The sequence below is a fragment of the Stegodyphus dumicola genome, chromosome 8, assembly GCF_044657685.1.
Source record: "Stegodyphus dumicola isolate Sdum_Otavi_A_Nest chromosome 8, ASM4465768v1".
Lineage (NCBI taxonomy): Eukaryota > Metazoa > Arthropoda > Arachnida > Araneae > Eresidae > Stegodyphus > Stegodyphus dumicola.
In genome coordinates, this window is record NC_140775.1 from 162976385 (window position 1) to 162995654 (window position 19270).

A 19270-nucleotide genomic window follows, 5' to 3' on the forward strand; every position below is an offset into this window, starting at 1 on the left:
CTGTTTAATGTAAAAATATGAATGGTCACCCACACATTCGCAAATAGTTGAAGAATACTCAAAATTTATTAGACAACTAATATTAACATGAAATTTTGTTCGAATTCCTCTTTTTCAAGTTACAGAGCTATATTTAGTAAATGAATATATATTCAAGTGTACTGCAAACTTATTCTAATTTTTGAATACTCAATATGATTTCGACTATGGTCATACTCACATCTGAAAAATTCATGTTATAAAAATTAAAATACAAAAAGTTATATGGAACTATATTTTGATAACTCTCATAAAAACAGTAGTTCATTTATTTACTTGAATAATATACTGTACAAATTACAACAGACATAACACAAAATAGAACTAAACATTTGTGCAGAATATGATTTCAAGAAGAATCTGAACTATCCGACTGAGATTCAGGCTCTGTAGGAAATGGCCGTTTTGCTTCCAGTTTGGCCTTGATATTTTGCAATCTCTGCAGAATGGAGGCATAATCAAAGAAACCCCGTTTCTCTCCAAATGGATCCTTTGGAAGAAACAAATCTGAAATTACTTGAAAAATATTAAAAGGGATATAATACAAGAGAAAATTATGTATATACATCAAGCAAAATATGAAATTTCAAAGCATATATTCTTTATCCATTTTTATTTATTTATAAACATTTAATGTATAGTTTTATGCTGTATCTTTTTCATACTCAGTTCCAGATACATCAAATTTTGATTTTTTTTCATTTAAATTAAACAGAAAATATTAAACTTTTTATGGCTAAAACAGATTTCATGTAAAAGCATTTATTAATTCTTATTTAGATTTTTTTAACTTGCATAAAAAGTCACTGCTGACTAATAGTTTGATATGGTTTTGAATTTTGGCAAACCCATGGGAGCTTTTTTCCATTTTAATGTGAATATGAGTCAGTTTCCTGTCCTGCAAGAATGCATCCTGCTCCTTAAGCATATAAATTTAGTGCATCTGCTCTAATTCATCCAACCCAATCTGGTTTAACGAGTTTGATCAAAGATTTTTGATTGTTTGAAAATCAGACAATGAGAATTTATGAATAAGCAACATTCATTAAGAAATGTTTTTTATAAAATCATGCACATTTATAATTACAAGCACTATTAAAAGATTTCAAGATAAAATAATAGTTGATTTTTCCATACATTTTCTAAATACCAAATCCTTACCGTAATAAATGAACATGATGGAAAAAAATGCTTAATTAGGATATATAAAAGTATCTATACCTTTATTGCAGTATTGTAACATAAAAATATAATTTTTTAAACCATTACTTATAGAATACATGGTTTTTACATACTTATGTGTTAAATATTTAACGTGAATATAATTTTTTTTTAAATTCAAACTATTTTCAAATGATTAATGAAAATTTTCATAACCTTCTATATTTACATTTCTTAATTCTGTTGGTTAAAATATTTAGCCAATTATTTTAAATTTATTTAAAAATGGACAACTGGTTTTACTATCAGAAGTTTATAAAGAGGTTAAATTACAGTTAAAATAAAAAACACACATATCTCTCATTCTCAAATATTAAAAAATTACTTCATTTATTTAAAGGTAATAAGTATTTATTAAGCTGACTTTTCCATAAACCTTAACTCAATCTTTTTTTCGTACAAAAGAGTGCGGTGAAAAAATAATTGGCTGGTAATCTATGTATAATATAATTACTAAAATATGTTGAAAACATAAGAGAAAAACCACTCACTAGCATGTGCTGTTTAGTCAAATGTAGGTTAGCCTTGGCACAAGACTCATAATAATCATAAAACTCAGGAAAGGATTTCTCCATGACATCTCTAAACATAATAACAGTAAAAATAATCACAACAAATAAAATATAAATTCAAACAAAATACAAATAAAATATGCCATAGTTAAAAATGTTATTTCCTTACCGCAGTGGCTGAGGACAATTTCGGGAATCTCCAGTATTCCCCTCGAGCATATCACAGACAGCCACTCGCAATGTCTCGTGCTTTATTATTTGGTTATAACGAGCACTGTCACCAGGATTTCTTTCCTAAGATAAACACTGAAGTTTAGAGAATCACACAAAAATATTGTTCAACATAATACATTGCATTTTATATAAATAAACACACTTCATGTTATAGACTTAAAATAAGATACCGAGTATCAGCCCAGTAACCAATACACCAACGGTCTCAAACTGCATGTGAGTCGAATACATGATCTGAAAACTGCTAGCAAGCAAAATTAGTTTTTTAAGCAAAATGAAAACCTTTTATTAACAAAACACCAATAAAAATTTTGTTAAATTTTAAATTTCCATTTCTAAATATTAAATTGAAACATACAAAAACAATATTAATAAAGAGAAAAAAAGATCAGATTTATATTTATTTGTAATATGTCAACATATTACATTTTCAGACTGACATTTTTTTCCCAAATCATTCCAACTTGTTTAATTGATCATTAAACAACTTATTTTAAATTAAAAATAAGCAAATTATGAACAAAATTGTACATTTTCAGAGAAAACATGACAATAAATAATACAAATTTATAATTTTCTCTATTTATTAAATTTTTCTTTGATGCACAAATTAAAATATATATGATTATATATAAATAATTATAAATTTTGTACAAAATGAACAGAAAATTTGTTTGTTTAATGTCCATGCACTGGAGAAAAGTTACCCAAAATTTTCTTCACCTCAGATTTTAGATGCTCAGTGGTCAAATGAGTTCTTTTCTTATCAGTTTTTAACTTTGATGAAAAGGTGCTCTTAAATAAATCACAAACAAAGCCCTCGCAAATAAATATATTCCCAAACAAAAAATTCTTAATGCAAAAATTGTACATATTTTTTGACAAGTACGAATAAAAACCAATCTATTCTGTATCTTCATATCTTTAAATAAGATTTATAACACACTCTAAATTAATTGGCTCAATTTATAAATTTTTAGGAGAGTTATTTATGTTAGCAACTAACAGTAGTGAAAAACGGACTTATAAATATTGAAAATCTCGAAATATTTGCAACAAATATAGAATTGAAAAGCATTCGAAGGCTGCATGAAATTGCTTCATATGACACATGTTTAAAACTCTAACCCTAACCCCAGGGCATTTCCTTATTGGGAGACCCATCACTTCCATCGCAGAACATCCACTTACAGGTATCAATGAAATTAAGTACTTTTAAGGACCATTAATGAAAAAAAATTAAGGACCTATAAGAAAATGGGAACTGAATAAATTCAATTAAAAATATTATTCTATGCCTGAATTTCACTTTTGTAATACCACCCTAAAAATAAAATAGATCCTTAAGTAGTATGCATTATTACTAAACATGAATTAACTAACATAATTATTAATAAGTTTGAGAATAAAATAAACTTCATGCAGTTTATCAAGTAGCATTAAATATTTTACACTTATAACAGTTGGACATATTTAAAAGAAGATAAAAGACATTTACGTTTTTACTAATAGTTAGCTTTATGCTTTTTTTTTTTTTTTTTTTTTAATGTCTTATTTTGTCACATACTTGGTCAGTCTAGAGGTTTAGCAAATAGTAGGGAGATTTTATGTCAAATGGCATAGGTTAAAATGAGAAGTGAGATCATAATCAGCATGATTCATAACAAAAGACTGAATGCTGTCCCTCTGCTGCTTGTCTATAGAGAGACCTGCTGATTGGAACAAACCTGAAAGGCCTGATGTAGGCATGGTTGGCAAGTGTTGAAAGTTAGTCAAGCTCTGCTTAATGCTGTTAATGTCATAGCTTTGTGTAGAGTTCCAGGGGTTGTAACCCAGTTAATATACTTTAAGGTTCCAATAAACCATTAAAGCGCCAGAGGTGATAACTTATAAGTCTCAGTAGATGCAAAGAATAAGTATTACTTGATGGTTACTTGATGGGTGTGTTGGATGATGTAATCTGTGACAATTACATAGAAAAAAATGCTTACTATGAAAAAATTAAAAAGAAGACATTTTAATTAATTACATAGATAATTTTGCTTTTACTAAGAGCTGTTTTGTAAATTATGCTTTATAGCTATATACCTTGTTTATTTTTCAGATTTAAAATATTGTATAATAAGTTGCCAAAATGAAACTTTATAATATGTCAGCGAAAAATAAAAATGTTTTATTTTAATGTTATTTTTTAAAGATAATTCTAACATTTTACAATTATTTTAATGAAATTCATCAATGTTGATGTTTTAAAAAAAATTGCCGAAAAATTCTCAGATCTTGGAATTAAAAAATTTCTATAGAAACTGGTCTTAAAATCGCCAAAATGTTTACAAGTTGTCAAATTTAGAACCATTTAATAAAAGAATTCACAACCCCAAAAGCGAAAAGTTGTTTAAGAGCTCTTTATTAGAAAAAATGAATTTCAAAATGCTTATGTTTCACTTCTTGCTTAGAAACTCGAGTATCCCATATTAGAAATAGAAACAAATTATAACCCATGAACCCATTCAAAAGATAACCATATATGTCAGTGAATTGACAAAAATATTCCTCCAAAATGCTAATTCACATTCAAAATGGCAGTCGTAAAAACAGAGAGAAATTTCAGATGAATAAAATTAAGGACCTTTTACTGATTTTGGCCAAAATTAAGGACTAAAAATCGATTTAAAAAAATTTAAGGACTTTTAAGGACCATACAAACCCTGTTATTTTTTTTTTGGGGGGGGATTATTAAGGGTGCAGATATGGAAATGGTGGTAAAAGAAATTTGCAACAATTTTTCACATTGCAGGCAGATGCTGCAATATTTTTAACTAAAAAAAAAAAATCACATTTTGGGTCTAAAAACTATTTGGACTTGGAAGAAAAAAGAATGAACTAAAAATGACTTGTTAAATTTGATGCTAAAGTGCTTGTTAAATTTGATGAAGTGTTATGTTCATAGCTGCCAGAGTAGGTGTATTCTGAAATTTTGGTTATTTCACCTATGGTGGTTGCACTAATATAAGTGTCTCATTTTTTCAACCTTTTTGCCATGGAAGTATTTGAGACAATGTTTATTGGTCTCCTGCAAATCAGTACAATTATGCACATGCAAATTTACCTTCCCTGATTTGCAACATTTTGGATCCTGTTCCACTGCTGTGAACAAAGCTAATAAATAACTTTAATGCCTTATGACTATGACAACTTTCACAGCCAAACCATAGCATGATGCTCTCTTAGACAATCTTAATACTATAATATCAGCTTCTGTTGTGTAAAAAGAATTCTGATTTCAGGAACAGGTTAAATTATTATGTAGTAACAAAAAACCTATTCCAACATTATAATTTTCCATTTTGCAATTTCAACATAATTTTAATTAAGGACCTATGAGAAAATGGAATGAATGTGTAAAAATGAAAATGAAAATGTGTAAACCACATCTGAATGAACAATTACGGTTTTCCATTTCATGTACAAAGAAAATTAAAACTTGTTGCGTAAGTTCATCTGGAAAAAGAAAACAGACATGGATAACAATTACTTGCCAATAGATAAAAGCATCCTGAATTGCTTCTGCACATACATGGAAAATTAAGTCCACTTACTAAATAGGGTCAGCTGTAGTGAAGAGGCACAAGTCTCCATATTTAAATGGAGGAAAAATATTACAATTACCTCCTAAAACACAAATCAGAATCCAATGGACATCAAGTATCTGCAAAAGCATTTATATATCTATGGAATTTATATGGTATAATATCTATATATATATAATGTCCATATTAAATCTATCCACATATATGGCATTGCTAAATATTGAAAAATGAATCAACTTATCCGCATAGACTTATTTTAAAAAAAAAACTGATCTGAATTTTTTTTTGTGCATCAAAGGGTTAGTGGTTACTAAGTGCTGAATTAAAACATGATATGACTGATTTGATAGCAACAGTAACAGAAACTTTAATAAAATGAAATAAAATAAGAGTTTTAAAGGATTTTGAAAATTAAGTGCCATACATATTGCTATGCACTGATGATTCATTTCATGCACAGTTTTTTCAGTACAAACCTTATCAAATCCTGGCTCATTAAAGTAGGGCTTCTCATTCATAAGTGACTGTATAGACAAGAGAACACTTGATAAACTCTGGGCTGGGCTCCATGAAGGTCCTGACCATGTGCTAGAAAGAAAAACAAGAATTACAAATTATATTAATTTTTCTAAATTATTACCTCTGGAAAAGCAGTTGGCTTTATTTAGATAGACCACTCTTCGCATAAACAAATGATGCTATATCAAATGAATGCTTTGACAAAAAATTTTATGGTTCTGAAGAAAGACTTTTGCCTGAATGCCCTTAAAATTGACAAATTTTTATTAAAATCTACAACAATTTATTTTTAACTTAATTAAAAATATTCCATAGGTGTTTTTCTCTTCCAATTTCATATAAGCTTCGTTGGACAGATGGACAGGTTTATATGAGAAAAGAAAATCCAGGATACTTTATGAAAAATAAACCTCAATGTAATGAAAGATTATGATGTGGACATTATATGGGTCTGCATGAACAAAATACTCAAAATATTGAAAAGTAAATTTAATGCAGCAAATATGAAAAGAATATGTTCTGCAATAGATCTATTAAGTAGCGGTCAAATAATTCAAGAACTGGCTTACTGCCTACAAAGTGATTATTAGTTATTAAACTAGGCAATGATGAATTCCTGAATAAATTTTAAAATTTAACTTTAACAAATAAATACTCAAACAGAAATCATTTTGGAAGCACATTTCAAACAAGTGTGAACTGGCTGATTTCCACTCAGGTCTCTTGTGAAAATATGGCTAGTGTGAAGGTGTATTAATGAAATTATCCATCATAATGATCCTAAAAAGTACTCAATTTTATCCTAGTAAAAATATTACTCAAATTTTATCATATTATCCTGTATTAATAAACTAATAATATTAGGTATTCAATTAAAAACTCTGGATTTTTTTCAAAACAGGACATAAAACACCAAGCATCTGGTAACTAACGCATAAATACAAACTTTACAATAGTCTTTGTTATTGACTCCTTTTTATATATTTTTTTTTACTTTTTACGTAATATATTTAATAACTATTGTAACTACTTTCAAAGGACATTTGAAAGCATCTGATTTAATAAAAGTTATTGATACTGGTATATAAAATCAATATATATAACATTAAATACTGGCACAATCATATAACTCTTTATAGAACTCACTGTTTGGGACAATATTTCCTCCCCTTTTTTTACTGCCTAATCATCCAAAAATCTAGAGGGGTAAATTATGCAAGCAATTTAATTTAAAGTGAATGCAGTTAAAATCCATAACAAATAAAAAATAGTCATGAATAAACTATAGGTAACTATCATATTATTTCTTTAAAAGAAATCTACATTCTAATAAGAATACAAAATAATATTAACATTACAACATTTAATAATATATCTTCATTTCTACTTCGCTGTAACTTGAATCTCGTCTAATCTTATCTGTATATACTACTACCGTGGCCTCAAATCATCCACAAATAATTGGAGAAGGTGAATGTGCAACTGACTCAGATGTAGTAGATGTAGTCTCCATTAGTAAAATGGAAACGGTAAAAGTATAGTTTAGGGTACCCCTTGGCAATTTTTGGAGGTACATGGATACCGATTTTGTGTAATTCTTTGACTCGTTATTTTGGCTTGCGGCGATTTTTGCCAAAACTTGTCGCTACACAAAGCCAAAATAACAAGACAAACAATTGCACAAACTCGGTATCCATGTACACATCAATTTATTTTCACTTAACCCCCCCCGAATTGCACAAAAATGGCATCGTGCACTCCTTTGACTTTATCCATGTACACGTCGACCTATTTTCACTTAAAAAAAAAAAAAATCGCAAAATTGCATAAACTTGCATTGTGCTTTACTTTGTCCATGTACACTTTGATATGTTTTCACTTAAAAAGTCAAAGGAGCACCAAATTCTACAATATGGGCAAACAAAAAATACATAATCTCAATAACATGCATTTTAAACCAAACAATAAAATAACATAAAAAAGGAAAACCATGTTACACATTTAAGCACTACCAAAAGCAAATATTAACTTACCATGATTTTCGAGTTCGCTTCGTACACCCAGAGCCACGTAAAAATCAAAATATCAATTATACTCAAATGACTTTTTTCAAACCAGGTACTCTCTCTGATCGAACGCTTTACATAGTGACCATCTGAACCTTTTGTCCTACAAACCCATTCAAATCCATCTAAACGGTTTTTAACGTTCGACTAGACGCATATCCTTCCTACATACAGGACACTTATAATGGCCACTTAGTAAACCTGTAAGGATCTTAAGTTTTACTAACGTTTATTTTATTTTAAATCTTTACTATCACTTCTTATTTTCTACTTCCGGCCAGAATTATAAGCGTGAAGGAGTTTATGCAAAGTTGTCTGGCGAACGCCAAGTATTTAAGTGTGGCCTTTTTGCCAAGCAGAAGAGAGGAAGCCGTGAGTTCGAAGCAGGCCGCTTACCTTAGAAGTTACGCAGTTGCTACTTTGCCTTCCAGGCCAGAGGTTTTAATCCTCTTGATAAATTAAACGTATTGTAGTGTTCACAGTCTCTGTGCTACATACGCTTTCTGTTATTATAAGGCCAATCTTATTCTAAAGTTAAATTAGAGTTTAGTTTTATTTTGATATCTTTTAAGTTAGACCCCGAGTGGAGGGTCATTGTATTCCGAAGTACGGAAGTCATTGTATATAAAGAAAAAAATAAAGGGTTTTGTATACCCTTCGTCTGTATCCTGTCTACTTACTACAATTAGTGAACATAGCTTTAGTAAGCTCTCTGTTCTAGTCAGGTCATTGTATGTTTCCGAAGAAGGTTAGAAGAAACATTGAACCTGATAGTGGCGCCCGACGAAGAATAACCATGGCCGAGTTTCAAGAAGAACCTGTGCTGCCTGCAGAAACAGCTCAGAATCCAGAAATGCCAGCTGCCGCCCTGGAAGGATTTGGGTATATTGTCCAGACCATGCGCGCTTCGATGAAACCAGAAGCAACGTTTAATGGAAACTCACAGGTAACCAGTTTTTTGGAAAAATTGGATGACCACTTCATGCTCTACCCCGTGCACGAGTTTCAAAAAGTTACCTTAGCTACCAGCGCTTTGAGGGGCCAAGCGCTTAACTGGTTCAAATGTATCGGCAGAAGTCTCTTGGGTCAAGCAGGAAGTCCCACCTATACTTACGAGAATTTCAAGACTGCCCTACTAAAAGCCTTCCCTGTTGTAAGGGATCGTGCGAAATTAGAAACAGAACTTTTCAGTATATATCAACAAAGAATGGAAAACATCTCGAGCTTTATTTTAAGAAAAATTCACGTTTTCAAGCTATTGTATGGAAACCGTCCGGATCCTGAAATAATTCAAGTGATTTTGCCGAGGTTACTACCCCAAGTGCAAGACTTTATTGAATTGAGAAATCCGACTACACTGGAAAAATTATTTGAGCTAGCAATCCAGTTTGAAAGTAGAAGAACGGCGGACGTCGAAAGAAGACGCCAATATCAACAGCGAAACCAATTTGGTACGCCAAGACTACAGCAAACCCAAGCACATGGCTACGGAGAAAAAGCGAATCAGTGGGCAAGGAAACCCGAGCATTCAAAAACAGCCGGCGAACGTCGACAGTTCAATAGCAACCCAGGAAAAAAGTCTCAAGGCCAGTGGAGAAAGAAGGAAAGCACGGAAAGGAAAAATAATTTAAACTAAAACGGATTTCTGCTGACGAGAGGGTGCGGAAATCCGAAGGCCACGAAAACCCCTCTTCCTACAAGTTAAATACAGTAATGGTGAAAAATTTAACTCTTCCGAAGATTGAAGACTTGGTAAATAATATCCCGGCCACCGCACTCCTGGATACCGGCGCGCAGTGTTCCTGTGTGGCAGAAGTCTTTTTTAGAAAGTATTTTCGCAAATACCGCATATATAATGCGGATAATACAACAGTATTAGCGGCGCAAGGAGAACAATGTAAGTGCATAGGTAAAGTACCTTTGTACATCCGTATCAAGGACGAACAAGTAAAGGTGATGTTTTTTATAGTAAAGAATTTGCAAGCACACTTAATACTAGGAATAGACTTTCTTTCAGACGCACAAGCTACACTGGATTTTAATGAAGCGTCTCTTAAGCTGACGATGAAACCAGTGCGTGTAGAAAAGGTTGAACCGCCAAGGTTAAATCTCGACCACCTGCCTAATGACGAGCAAGATAGAATCCGACAAGTGGTAAGTGAATTTGCTTCCTTATTTAGTGATATTCCAGGATTTACTCAGGTTACTAACCATAGTATTGACACCGGAGATGCATTGCCGGTTCGTCAAAAACCATACCGGTATGATAAGAATAAGGAAAAAATTATAGAATGGCATATTACCGATATGCTACGTAAAAAGATCGTAACGCCTATCTCAAGTAGTTATGCTAGTCCGGTGGTTTTATGTAAGAAAAATAATGATTATCCTTTGGAGCATCCAAAAAGGTGGAGATTCGCTATTGATTACCGTAAATTAAATTCCATAACGAAATATCCGGTATATCCGTTACCGATTATAGAAGAAATTTTAAGGAACATAAAATCAACCAAATTTATGACAACTTTAGACTTAACGAATGGTTATTTTCAAATAGGGATCAGGCCTGAGGACGTGCCTAAGACTGCTTTTATAACCAAGTCTGGCACTTACGCATTTTTGCGAATGCCGTTTGGCCTTTCAGGCGCCCCAGCAACATTTCAGCGATGCATGGACATTGTGTTAAGACCTGTTCTCGGAAAGTCCACATTTATCTATTTAGACGATATCATTATTACTAGTGATAATCTAGACCAACATGTACAGGATTTAAGACAGGTGTTTTCTTTATTAAATGAGGCCGGTCTAAAAGTTAATGTCGAAAAATGCAAATTTGCAGCCCCTGAATTAAAATATTTAGGTTACAAAATATCGCAAAAAGGGATTGAGACAGATGAATCAAAAATAATCGCTGTACAAAAGTATCCGACTCCAAACACGGCAAAGAAGCTCTCTTCTTTTCTAGGACTTTGTTCATATTATAGGTCCTTTATAAAAGATTTTGCGGCTATCGCTGAGCCATTGTTAAAATTAAAAAGGAAAAAGGCAAGATTCTCGTGGACGGCCGAAGCCAATAGTGCTTTCGAAAAATTAAAACAAGCATTAACGCAAGCCCCTGTGTTGAAATTTCCTGAAAAGGATGAAAATTTAGAAATTTCAGCGGATGCTTCGGATTATGCGGTAGGAGCGGTACTTTCGCAAAATCAGCAGCCAGTGGCATTTTTTAGCCGAACTTTAAATCAAACACAAAGAAACTATTCCGCGACCGAGAGAGAGGCACTTGCAGTTCTGTTAGCAGTGCAAAAGTTCCGAGTCTATTTTGGAAAGGCGCCGATAACAGTATATTCTGATCATGCGGCGGTAACTAGATTGTACTCTGGAAAAAATTTATCCCCAAGGTTAATAAGATGGGCACTCAAGCTGCAAGAATATAATCTGGTAATCAAGCATACCCCCGGAAAGGAAAATATCATAGCAGATGCCCTGTCACGAATTAAATTAGACGAACAGGGTAATACCGTAAAAGTTGCAATGCTGACAGCGTGTACAATAAATTCCCGAGAAACTGTAATAACCGAACTGGGTAAGGATCCTGAGTTTGGAAGTATTTATGAGTATTTGAAGGATCCTGAAAATTTTAGCCACCAAGATATTGTGGCGATAAGAAATAGGGCGGCCCATTACGAACTAATAGATGGTCTATTATTTTATACAAAAACTACGAATTCCAACAACGAATTTCGACCTGTTATCCCAGCTAGTCTTAGATTAAATATCCTGCAAGAGCTCCATGACAGCCCTTTAGCTTCTCATGCTGGTATTCGAAAAACTACTCAACGCGTACGCGAGGCAGTCTACTTTCCTGAACTGCAAAAGTTAACAAGGGCGTATGTCCAGTCCTGCCCAACATGTCAAGCCGTTAATTATATTAATTTCCGCCCGGCCGGGTTTCTAAATAGTATTAAATCCGAATTTCCAAATGAAATAATCGGCATCGATTTATTGGGCCCTTTCCCAAAAAGTCAGTTAAACAAAAGTCGCTATCTCCTTGTTATAGTTGATCATTTTAGTAAATGGACCGAAATTGTTCCCTTAAAACGAGCCTCCGCGAAATTAGTTACCGATTCTATTTTAAATAAATATATTTTAAAATACGGGGCGCCCCTAAAAGTTATATCGGATAATGGTCCTCAATTTGTAAGTAATGTATTTGAAGACATGTGCCAAAAACTGGGCATACGTCATTTAAAAATGGTCCCGTATCGGCCGCAATCAAATATAGCGGAACGGGTCAACAGAAATATAGTGAAAATTATCCGTAGTTATGTTAAAAATTTTCATAAAAGCTGGGATAACTATGTCAATGAATTTGCTTTCGCCCTTAGGACCGCAAAACATGATACAACGGGCAAAACTCCTGCTGAGTTATTTCTAGGCAGAAAGGTTATAACACCGTTAGATAAACTATTTTATGTGCAACAAAGAGCCCCAGAATTTAAAATGGGTGATATAGAAAAACTAATAAAAGAAGCAAAAAAGAATACGGAAGTAGCACAAAGAAAACAAAAATTGTATTATGACTTGAAACGACGGGGAGTAACTTATAAAGTAGGGGATGAAGTACTAAAAATTAAGCATTCACTTTCTTCAGCACCAGAAGATAAAACTGCCAAATTTTTTCCACGCTTTGAAGGACCATATGTTATAGAAAAAATAACTCACGCTGTTGTAGTGTTAAAGGCAAGAAATGGTGAAACCTGTTCCGCAAACATTGACCAGATAAAACCATTCTATGACCGTAATAAAATGCAAATCTTTTCAGATCTTTTGCAGGATCCGGTACGGCAGACACCGCAGGTACAAGTTCCAGAGGTGGGAAAACGACAAGTACAAGGGCAAGCCAATGAGAGACAGAAGCAAGTGAAAAGAAAATTGCCCCGCGGAAAAATTGAAGGTACAAAGAAAAAGAAGCCGTTCCACCGTCCAAAAAACAGAGTTCACGAACACCCCCAGAATGAAGAAGGGAGAAGGACGACGTATGTGGAAAAGACCGGGAGAAAGGACGGCAACTATAACCCGGCTGTGAAACGGAAGATTGACTCATCCGACAGAACTCTCCGCAGCAAAAGTCGCCGAACTGCGGAAGGGCCATCAGCGGCGGAGGAAAAAGTACAAGAAAAATTTGAACGGCCAACAACGAGGTCCAAGCAGGATCACGACAGAAGTTTCCCGGTTCCACCAAGACCAGCTGCCTTCAAACGGCCAAGACCACAAGCAGAAGACAGAAGGAAGATGTTCAAGGGTGGCCGTAGTGGTGAAAAACGGAAGCTTCCAGAGGAAAGCACTGAAGGGCGAGCCCGTACAAGAAGGAGGATCAACCAAGCTACGGTCTGCAGCACCTTTAAAGACTGGGCCCAGAAAAGGATGTCTGAATATTACAAAGATAAGTAAAATTTTATGTTACTTTACAAACTTAAGTTAATCTTTCATTCTTACTGCAAGTGGCAGATTTCAAGAAGTTTTACCTCATGCGAGGTCTACCTTTATCGCCAAAAGGGCGAGAAATGAGTTGTGACCGATTTTCTTATGTTTTTCAATTACTCGCGCGTAAAACTAAAGTTGATGTATAATAGCGTTGTGTAAAGACTTAAATATTGTAAAAAGTTATTGTATAAATTTTATTTAAAACATTCTAGCAAGAAAGAAGTTTTAGTCTGAAAGACTTTTTGAAATGTAGTATTATTTCAATGTAGAAAGAATTGGCACTTGCTTTGAAAAGAATAGAAGTTAACAATGTACTACTAATGTATGTTTTCAAATGTGTAAAATTAACGGCATCTTGATATGTTCTTGTATACATGTGAACTGTTATTTTGAATGTTTAGAAATAACGTGATATGGTAAAAGTGAAAGTAATGTTAAAAAAATTTGTTATTCGTGTGACTGTAAAGATTAAATCATGGTGAATATGTGTTAAAGGTTGAATGATGTAGTTAGGCTCTCTGACGCTACACTTTAGAGTTAGCCACTTTCAGAATAGTACCTCAGGGTCTAGAGTTGAAATTAGGGTGTGTTAAGAGGTCTCGTATGTTGAATTTTAACACGTTAGTGTTTTGATTGTAGGAGGAAGTGTTGAACACATAGACAGAAACACATTCGTGTTTGGTGTTTTTACAACACATGTCAGAGAGCACGGGGAGAGATAATTAAAATAGTCATGAATGAAATAAGAATGTTAAGAAAAGTATATTCTATATGTTATTTACAATGTCATTCTGTAACATTTCATTAAACTAGTTTTCCTTCCAGATCTCTGGAAGGAACCAGAATTGAATAAAGCTCCTGTTTTGATGCAGTACAGATGAAAAAGAAAAAAGATTGTTGTATATTCCGGGAGCTGCTATTGTAACAAATTTCTTTCTTTTAAAATTTTCTAGTTTCTAGCTAAGTTATGACTGTAAAAGGTTGGCCTCGCGTTAGTTTCTAGAGCTAAAAGTTTTTAACAAGGTCGTTTTAGACCTCAGTTTCAAACTAATTAACTCTGGCGGGAAGTATGTAAGGATCTTAAGTTTTACTAACGTTTATTTTATTTTAAATCTTTACTATCACTTCTTATTTTCTACTTCCGGCCAGAATTATAAGCGTGAAGGAGTTTATGCAAAGTTGTCTGGCGAACGCCAAGTATTTAAGTGTGGCCTTTTTGCCAAGCAGAAGAGAGGAAGCCGTGAGTTCGAAGCAGGCCGCTTACCTTAGAAGTTACGCAGTTGCTACTTTGCCTTCCAGGCCAGAGGTTTTAATCCTCTTGATAAATTAAACGTATTGTAGTGTTCACAGTCTCTGTGCTACATACGCTTTCTGTTATTATAAGGCCAATCTTATTCTAAAGTTAAATTAGAGTTTAGTTTTATTTTGATATCTTTTAAGTTAGACCCCGAGTGGAGGGTCATTGTATTCCGAAGTACGGAAGTCATTGTATATAAAGAAAAAAATAAAGGGTTTTGTATACCCTTCGTCTGTATCCTGTCTACTTACTACAATTAGTGAACATAGCTTTAGTAAGCTCTCTGTTCTAGTCAGGTCATTGTATGTTTCCGAAGAAGGTTAGAAGAAACATTGAACCTGATAAACCTTCATATACACACTAGCCAATTAAAGCTCTTTTCCCCTTTCACTCCAAATCGTACAGAAACTTCAAATTAATCTTAGTACATTTGGCCATTCTACCATCTAAAGAATAAAACCAACGCACACCACAAAAACGCTTACAAAACATCCCACGATTCAAAATTTCCCAGAATCATACACCCAATTATGTCACAATAGGGTTTCCATAACATTCAACTACTGAGGTTACCATAAATCTATTAGAAACTCAATATAGCAGAGAGTGGTTACTTGCATGCATGAGAATAAATAATACACAACATACCTGTTGGGAGTTTGGAACACAAGTGAAGTTTTATTGGAGTGCACAGTTATAGAAGAATATAAAAACAGTGGCGCCATCTATGGGCCAAGAACATATTTAAAGCTAACCTTTTTTACACTCCCACTTAAGGTTTAAATATCATCCTAATTAAATACAATGAGAAATTACATCAGCACACATACATATAATAAAACATTAAATTACATTGGTCTTCATTTTAAACCCATCATTTTTGCAGACATTTCATGTTTTGCACTGTTTACATTTTTTGTCAAAAAGTCTGCAATCATATCATTAGTAGTCTTATATTGTATGTCAATGTGCTGAAGTTTCACAGCTTCTCGCACGAAATGATGTTGTATATCAATATGCTTTGATCTACCATGATACACACTATTTTTGCTGAGATTAATAGCACTGTTGTTATCGCAGTATAATAATACTGGCTTTGCAGTAATAATCCCAAGTTCTTTAACAATTTTGTTGAGCCATATGGCTTCTTTAGTAGCTGCAGAAAGAGCCATATATTCGGCTTCTGTTGTACTAGTTGCAATGGTTGGTTGGCGCTTACTACACCATGACACTGCACCACCTCCGATGAGGAAAACATATCCAGTGGTTGATCGTCGATCCCCAGCATCACCTCCATAGTTTGAGTCGCTGTATCCAAGGACATCAGCACTATGGTCCTTTGAAAAAGACAATGTAGCATCTGTAGTGGCTCGAAGATACCGCATCATGCGCTTGACAACATTCCAGTGAACCCTTGCCGGATTATTGGAGAACTGGCTAAGGAAATTCACAGCATAAGTTATATCTGGCCGTGTTGCTTGAGCTGCATAAAGAAGACTCCCAATGGCAGCCTGATAAGGAACAGGTAGCTTTTGTTCCTTACTAGTTGGTATCTGCAGTTTAGATAACACTTGATTTTGGTCTAATGGTGTTTTTACACCACGAGATTCATGCATATTATATTTGCAAAGCATACTCTCTACATACTGAGTTTGACTAAGGCTAATGGACCCTTTAGTTCTATCTCGTTCAATTTTAATTCCTAAGCAATAATTTGCTGGTCCCAAGTCTTTCATTTTAAATTTTTCTTTAAGTTGTTGTTTTACCCAATTTTTAAGTTCTATGTTATTACTAAAAATGAGTAAGTCATCAACATAAATAGTAACAATAACAAGATCTTTATTTTCATTTATTTTAATATAGACACAACTATCAAAAGAACTTTGCCTCAGTCCCATTTCTATTAAACCCTTTTCTAACAGTTGGTACCATAGTCTACCACTCTGCTTTAAACCATCTAATGCTTTGTTTAATTTTAGGACCTTTCCCTTTAAGTTTTGCTTGTAAAATTCACTGAAACCGTCTGGAATTTTCATATAAATGTCTTCATTTAGAGTTCCCTGTACAAAAGCCATTACAGCATCCATTTGGTCAATTTCCCAATCATATATAGCTGCATAAGCTAATAAAACTCTTAATGTTACGTATCGGACAACTGGTGCAAATGTTTCAGTATAATCTATTCCCTCAATCTGAGAATAGCCCTTAGCAACTAAACGTGTTTTATATCTTTCAAGCTTGCCTACTGAATTACATTTAATTTTGAAAACCCATTTACAATCTACAATGTTCTTATCATAAGGTTTATCTGTTATTTCCCATGTTTTGTTTTTAATATGGCCTAATATAGTCTCCCATATAGAATCCTTCCAATGGTTTGCATCATTGCCCCTTAATGCTTCATCAATGGTTTTCGGTTCAGAATACACACCATTTGTTGCTGCTGCCATAGCTTTAACAAAGCACATTCGATCTAAATTTGGCATTGGCATTTCTGGCATCCCGTGTGTGTCATAGTCCATATAACTATTTGGGAATCTAAGTTTTCTGTTTCTAGTCAATGTAGGTAGCTCATCAACTACACTACTGTTATCATGGCTATCATTTTGAGCAGTATTATGTTCATCGTGATTAGATTTAACACTAGCATTAACTAATTCATGATCAGACTGAGTATTATCATTAACCATCCCTTCCAATTCACCGTTCTGATCATCAGCTATTGCATTCTCGGTATCTGAAAATGTCGTAATCACGCTCCAACTGAATGAGGATTCATCATAGAATTTTGGCATATTACTTGCCTTTTTGTAGTACATTTCATTTTCCAAAAATTGTACATCTCGTGCATTTATTATTTCATAAGTTTTGGGATCTATTAATCGATAGCCTTTTCTATCCTGACAGTACCCAACAAGCATTAATTCCTTTGCTTTTATATCCCACTTTTTACGTTTTTGTTTTGGAATGTGAGCAAATGCACGACATCCAAATACTCTCAAGTATTCTAAATTTGGCTTATCCCCATACCATTTTTCATAAGGGGTCATACCTGCAACTGCAATAGTTGGAGATATATTTTTACAGTGATTTGCAGTTTGCACTGCTTCAGCCCAATAATTTTGATCAAGGTGAGCATCCACCAACATTGATCGTGCTCGCTCTTCAAGAGTTCTGTTATTACGTTCAGCTACACCCATTTGCTCTGGTGTAAATGGAATAGATTTTTGATGCTGAATTCCATTTGATGCTAAATAGTTATCCATCTCATTGTTTACATACTCAGTACCATTATCTGAGTGTAAGATTTTGATTGATTTGCCAGTTTGCCTTTCCACAAATGCTTGAAATATTTTGAATTTTTCAAAAACTTCAGATTTATTTTTCAAAAAATAAACAAAAGTCATTCGCGACAAATCATCAATAAAACTAATAAAGTAGCGAGAACCACCAATTGATGTAACATTCATAGGCCCACACAGGTCACTATGTACTATGCCTAATAACTCTTTTGCACGCTTAGCTTTTCCCTTGGGAAATGGTTGTCTATGCATTTTGCCTTTAATGCATGACACACAATTTAACAATTTTCCGTTAAATGTAAAACCTTCGACCATATCTTTTAATCTGGTCATTCCTCCTTCACTTAAATGGCCCACTCATTACATAAATCAAGAGAATACAAATTATCTCCCATACCTGTTCCAGTAGCAACTAAATGTTTACCATCATACACAAAACATCTTTCACTTGTAAAAGTACTAACCATTCCAAATACTTTATTTAAATACTTAATGGACAGCAAATTGGCTGTTAACTTTGGAACGTGTAAAACATTACTAAAAGTTACAGACTCCCTTTTTTTATTTCTAGATAAGAGGAAAGTTATTTTACACTTACCCTCTACTTCTATTACTGAACTTCCTGTTTTTATTTGATGAATACTAGCATCCTGATAATCACCTAATAATTCTTTATGCGGAGTCATGTGGTAATAAGCACAAGAATCCACGTACCAAATATTGGGATGTGGATTAGAATTAGCTACACTAATTTCCACTACATAAGCTTCTTCCCCCTTTTTATGTTTTAATCCAACATTAGACTTTTTGTTAAACTTGTTTTCATTATATCTATTCTTTTTGAGAGGTGACTTCTGACAATCAGAGCTTTTGTGGCCAAACAAATCGCATTTAAAACATTTTCCTTTAAAGTACCTTTTGCTTCCGATATTTTTATTAACAAATGTGTATTCCTTACTTTCATTGACTAGGGGTTTTGAATCTTCAGCTAACAAGCGATTTTTAA

General features: G+C 33.5%; 1 protein-coding gene across 1 annotated transcript in view; it reads right to left on the reverse strand.

Moving 5' to 3' along the window:
- Window positions 1-290: 290 nt before the first annotated feature.
- LOC118202017 (ubiquitin-conjugating enzyme E2 Z-like) overlaps window positions 291-19270 on the reverse strand; it is a 70472-nt gene continuing 51492 nt past the window's right edge. The window contains exons 4-7 of the mRNA XM_085822676.1: window positions 6073-6184; window positions 1942-2066; window positions 1752-1842; window positions 291-529 (exon numbers count right to left, since the gene is read on the reverse strand). Of these exons, the coding sequence (XP_085678802.1) occupies window positions 389-529; window positions 1752-1842; window positions 1942-2066; window positions 6073-6184 (469 nt within the window). The 3' untranslated portion in view covers window positions 291-388. The remainder of the gene's footprint in view (window positions 530-1751; window positions 1843-1941; window positions 2067-6072; window positions 6185-19270) is intronic.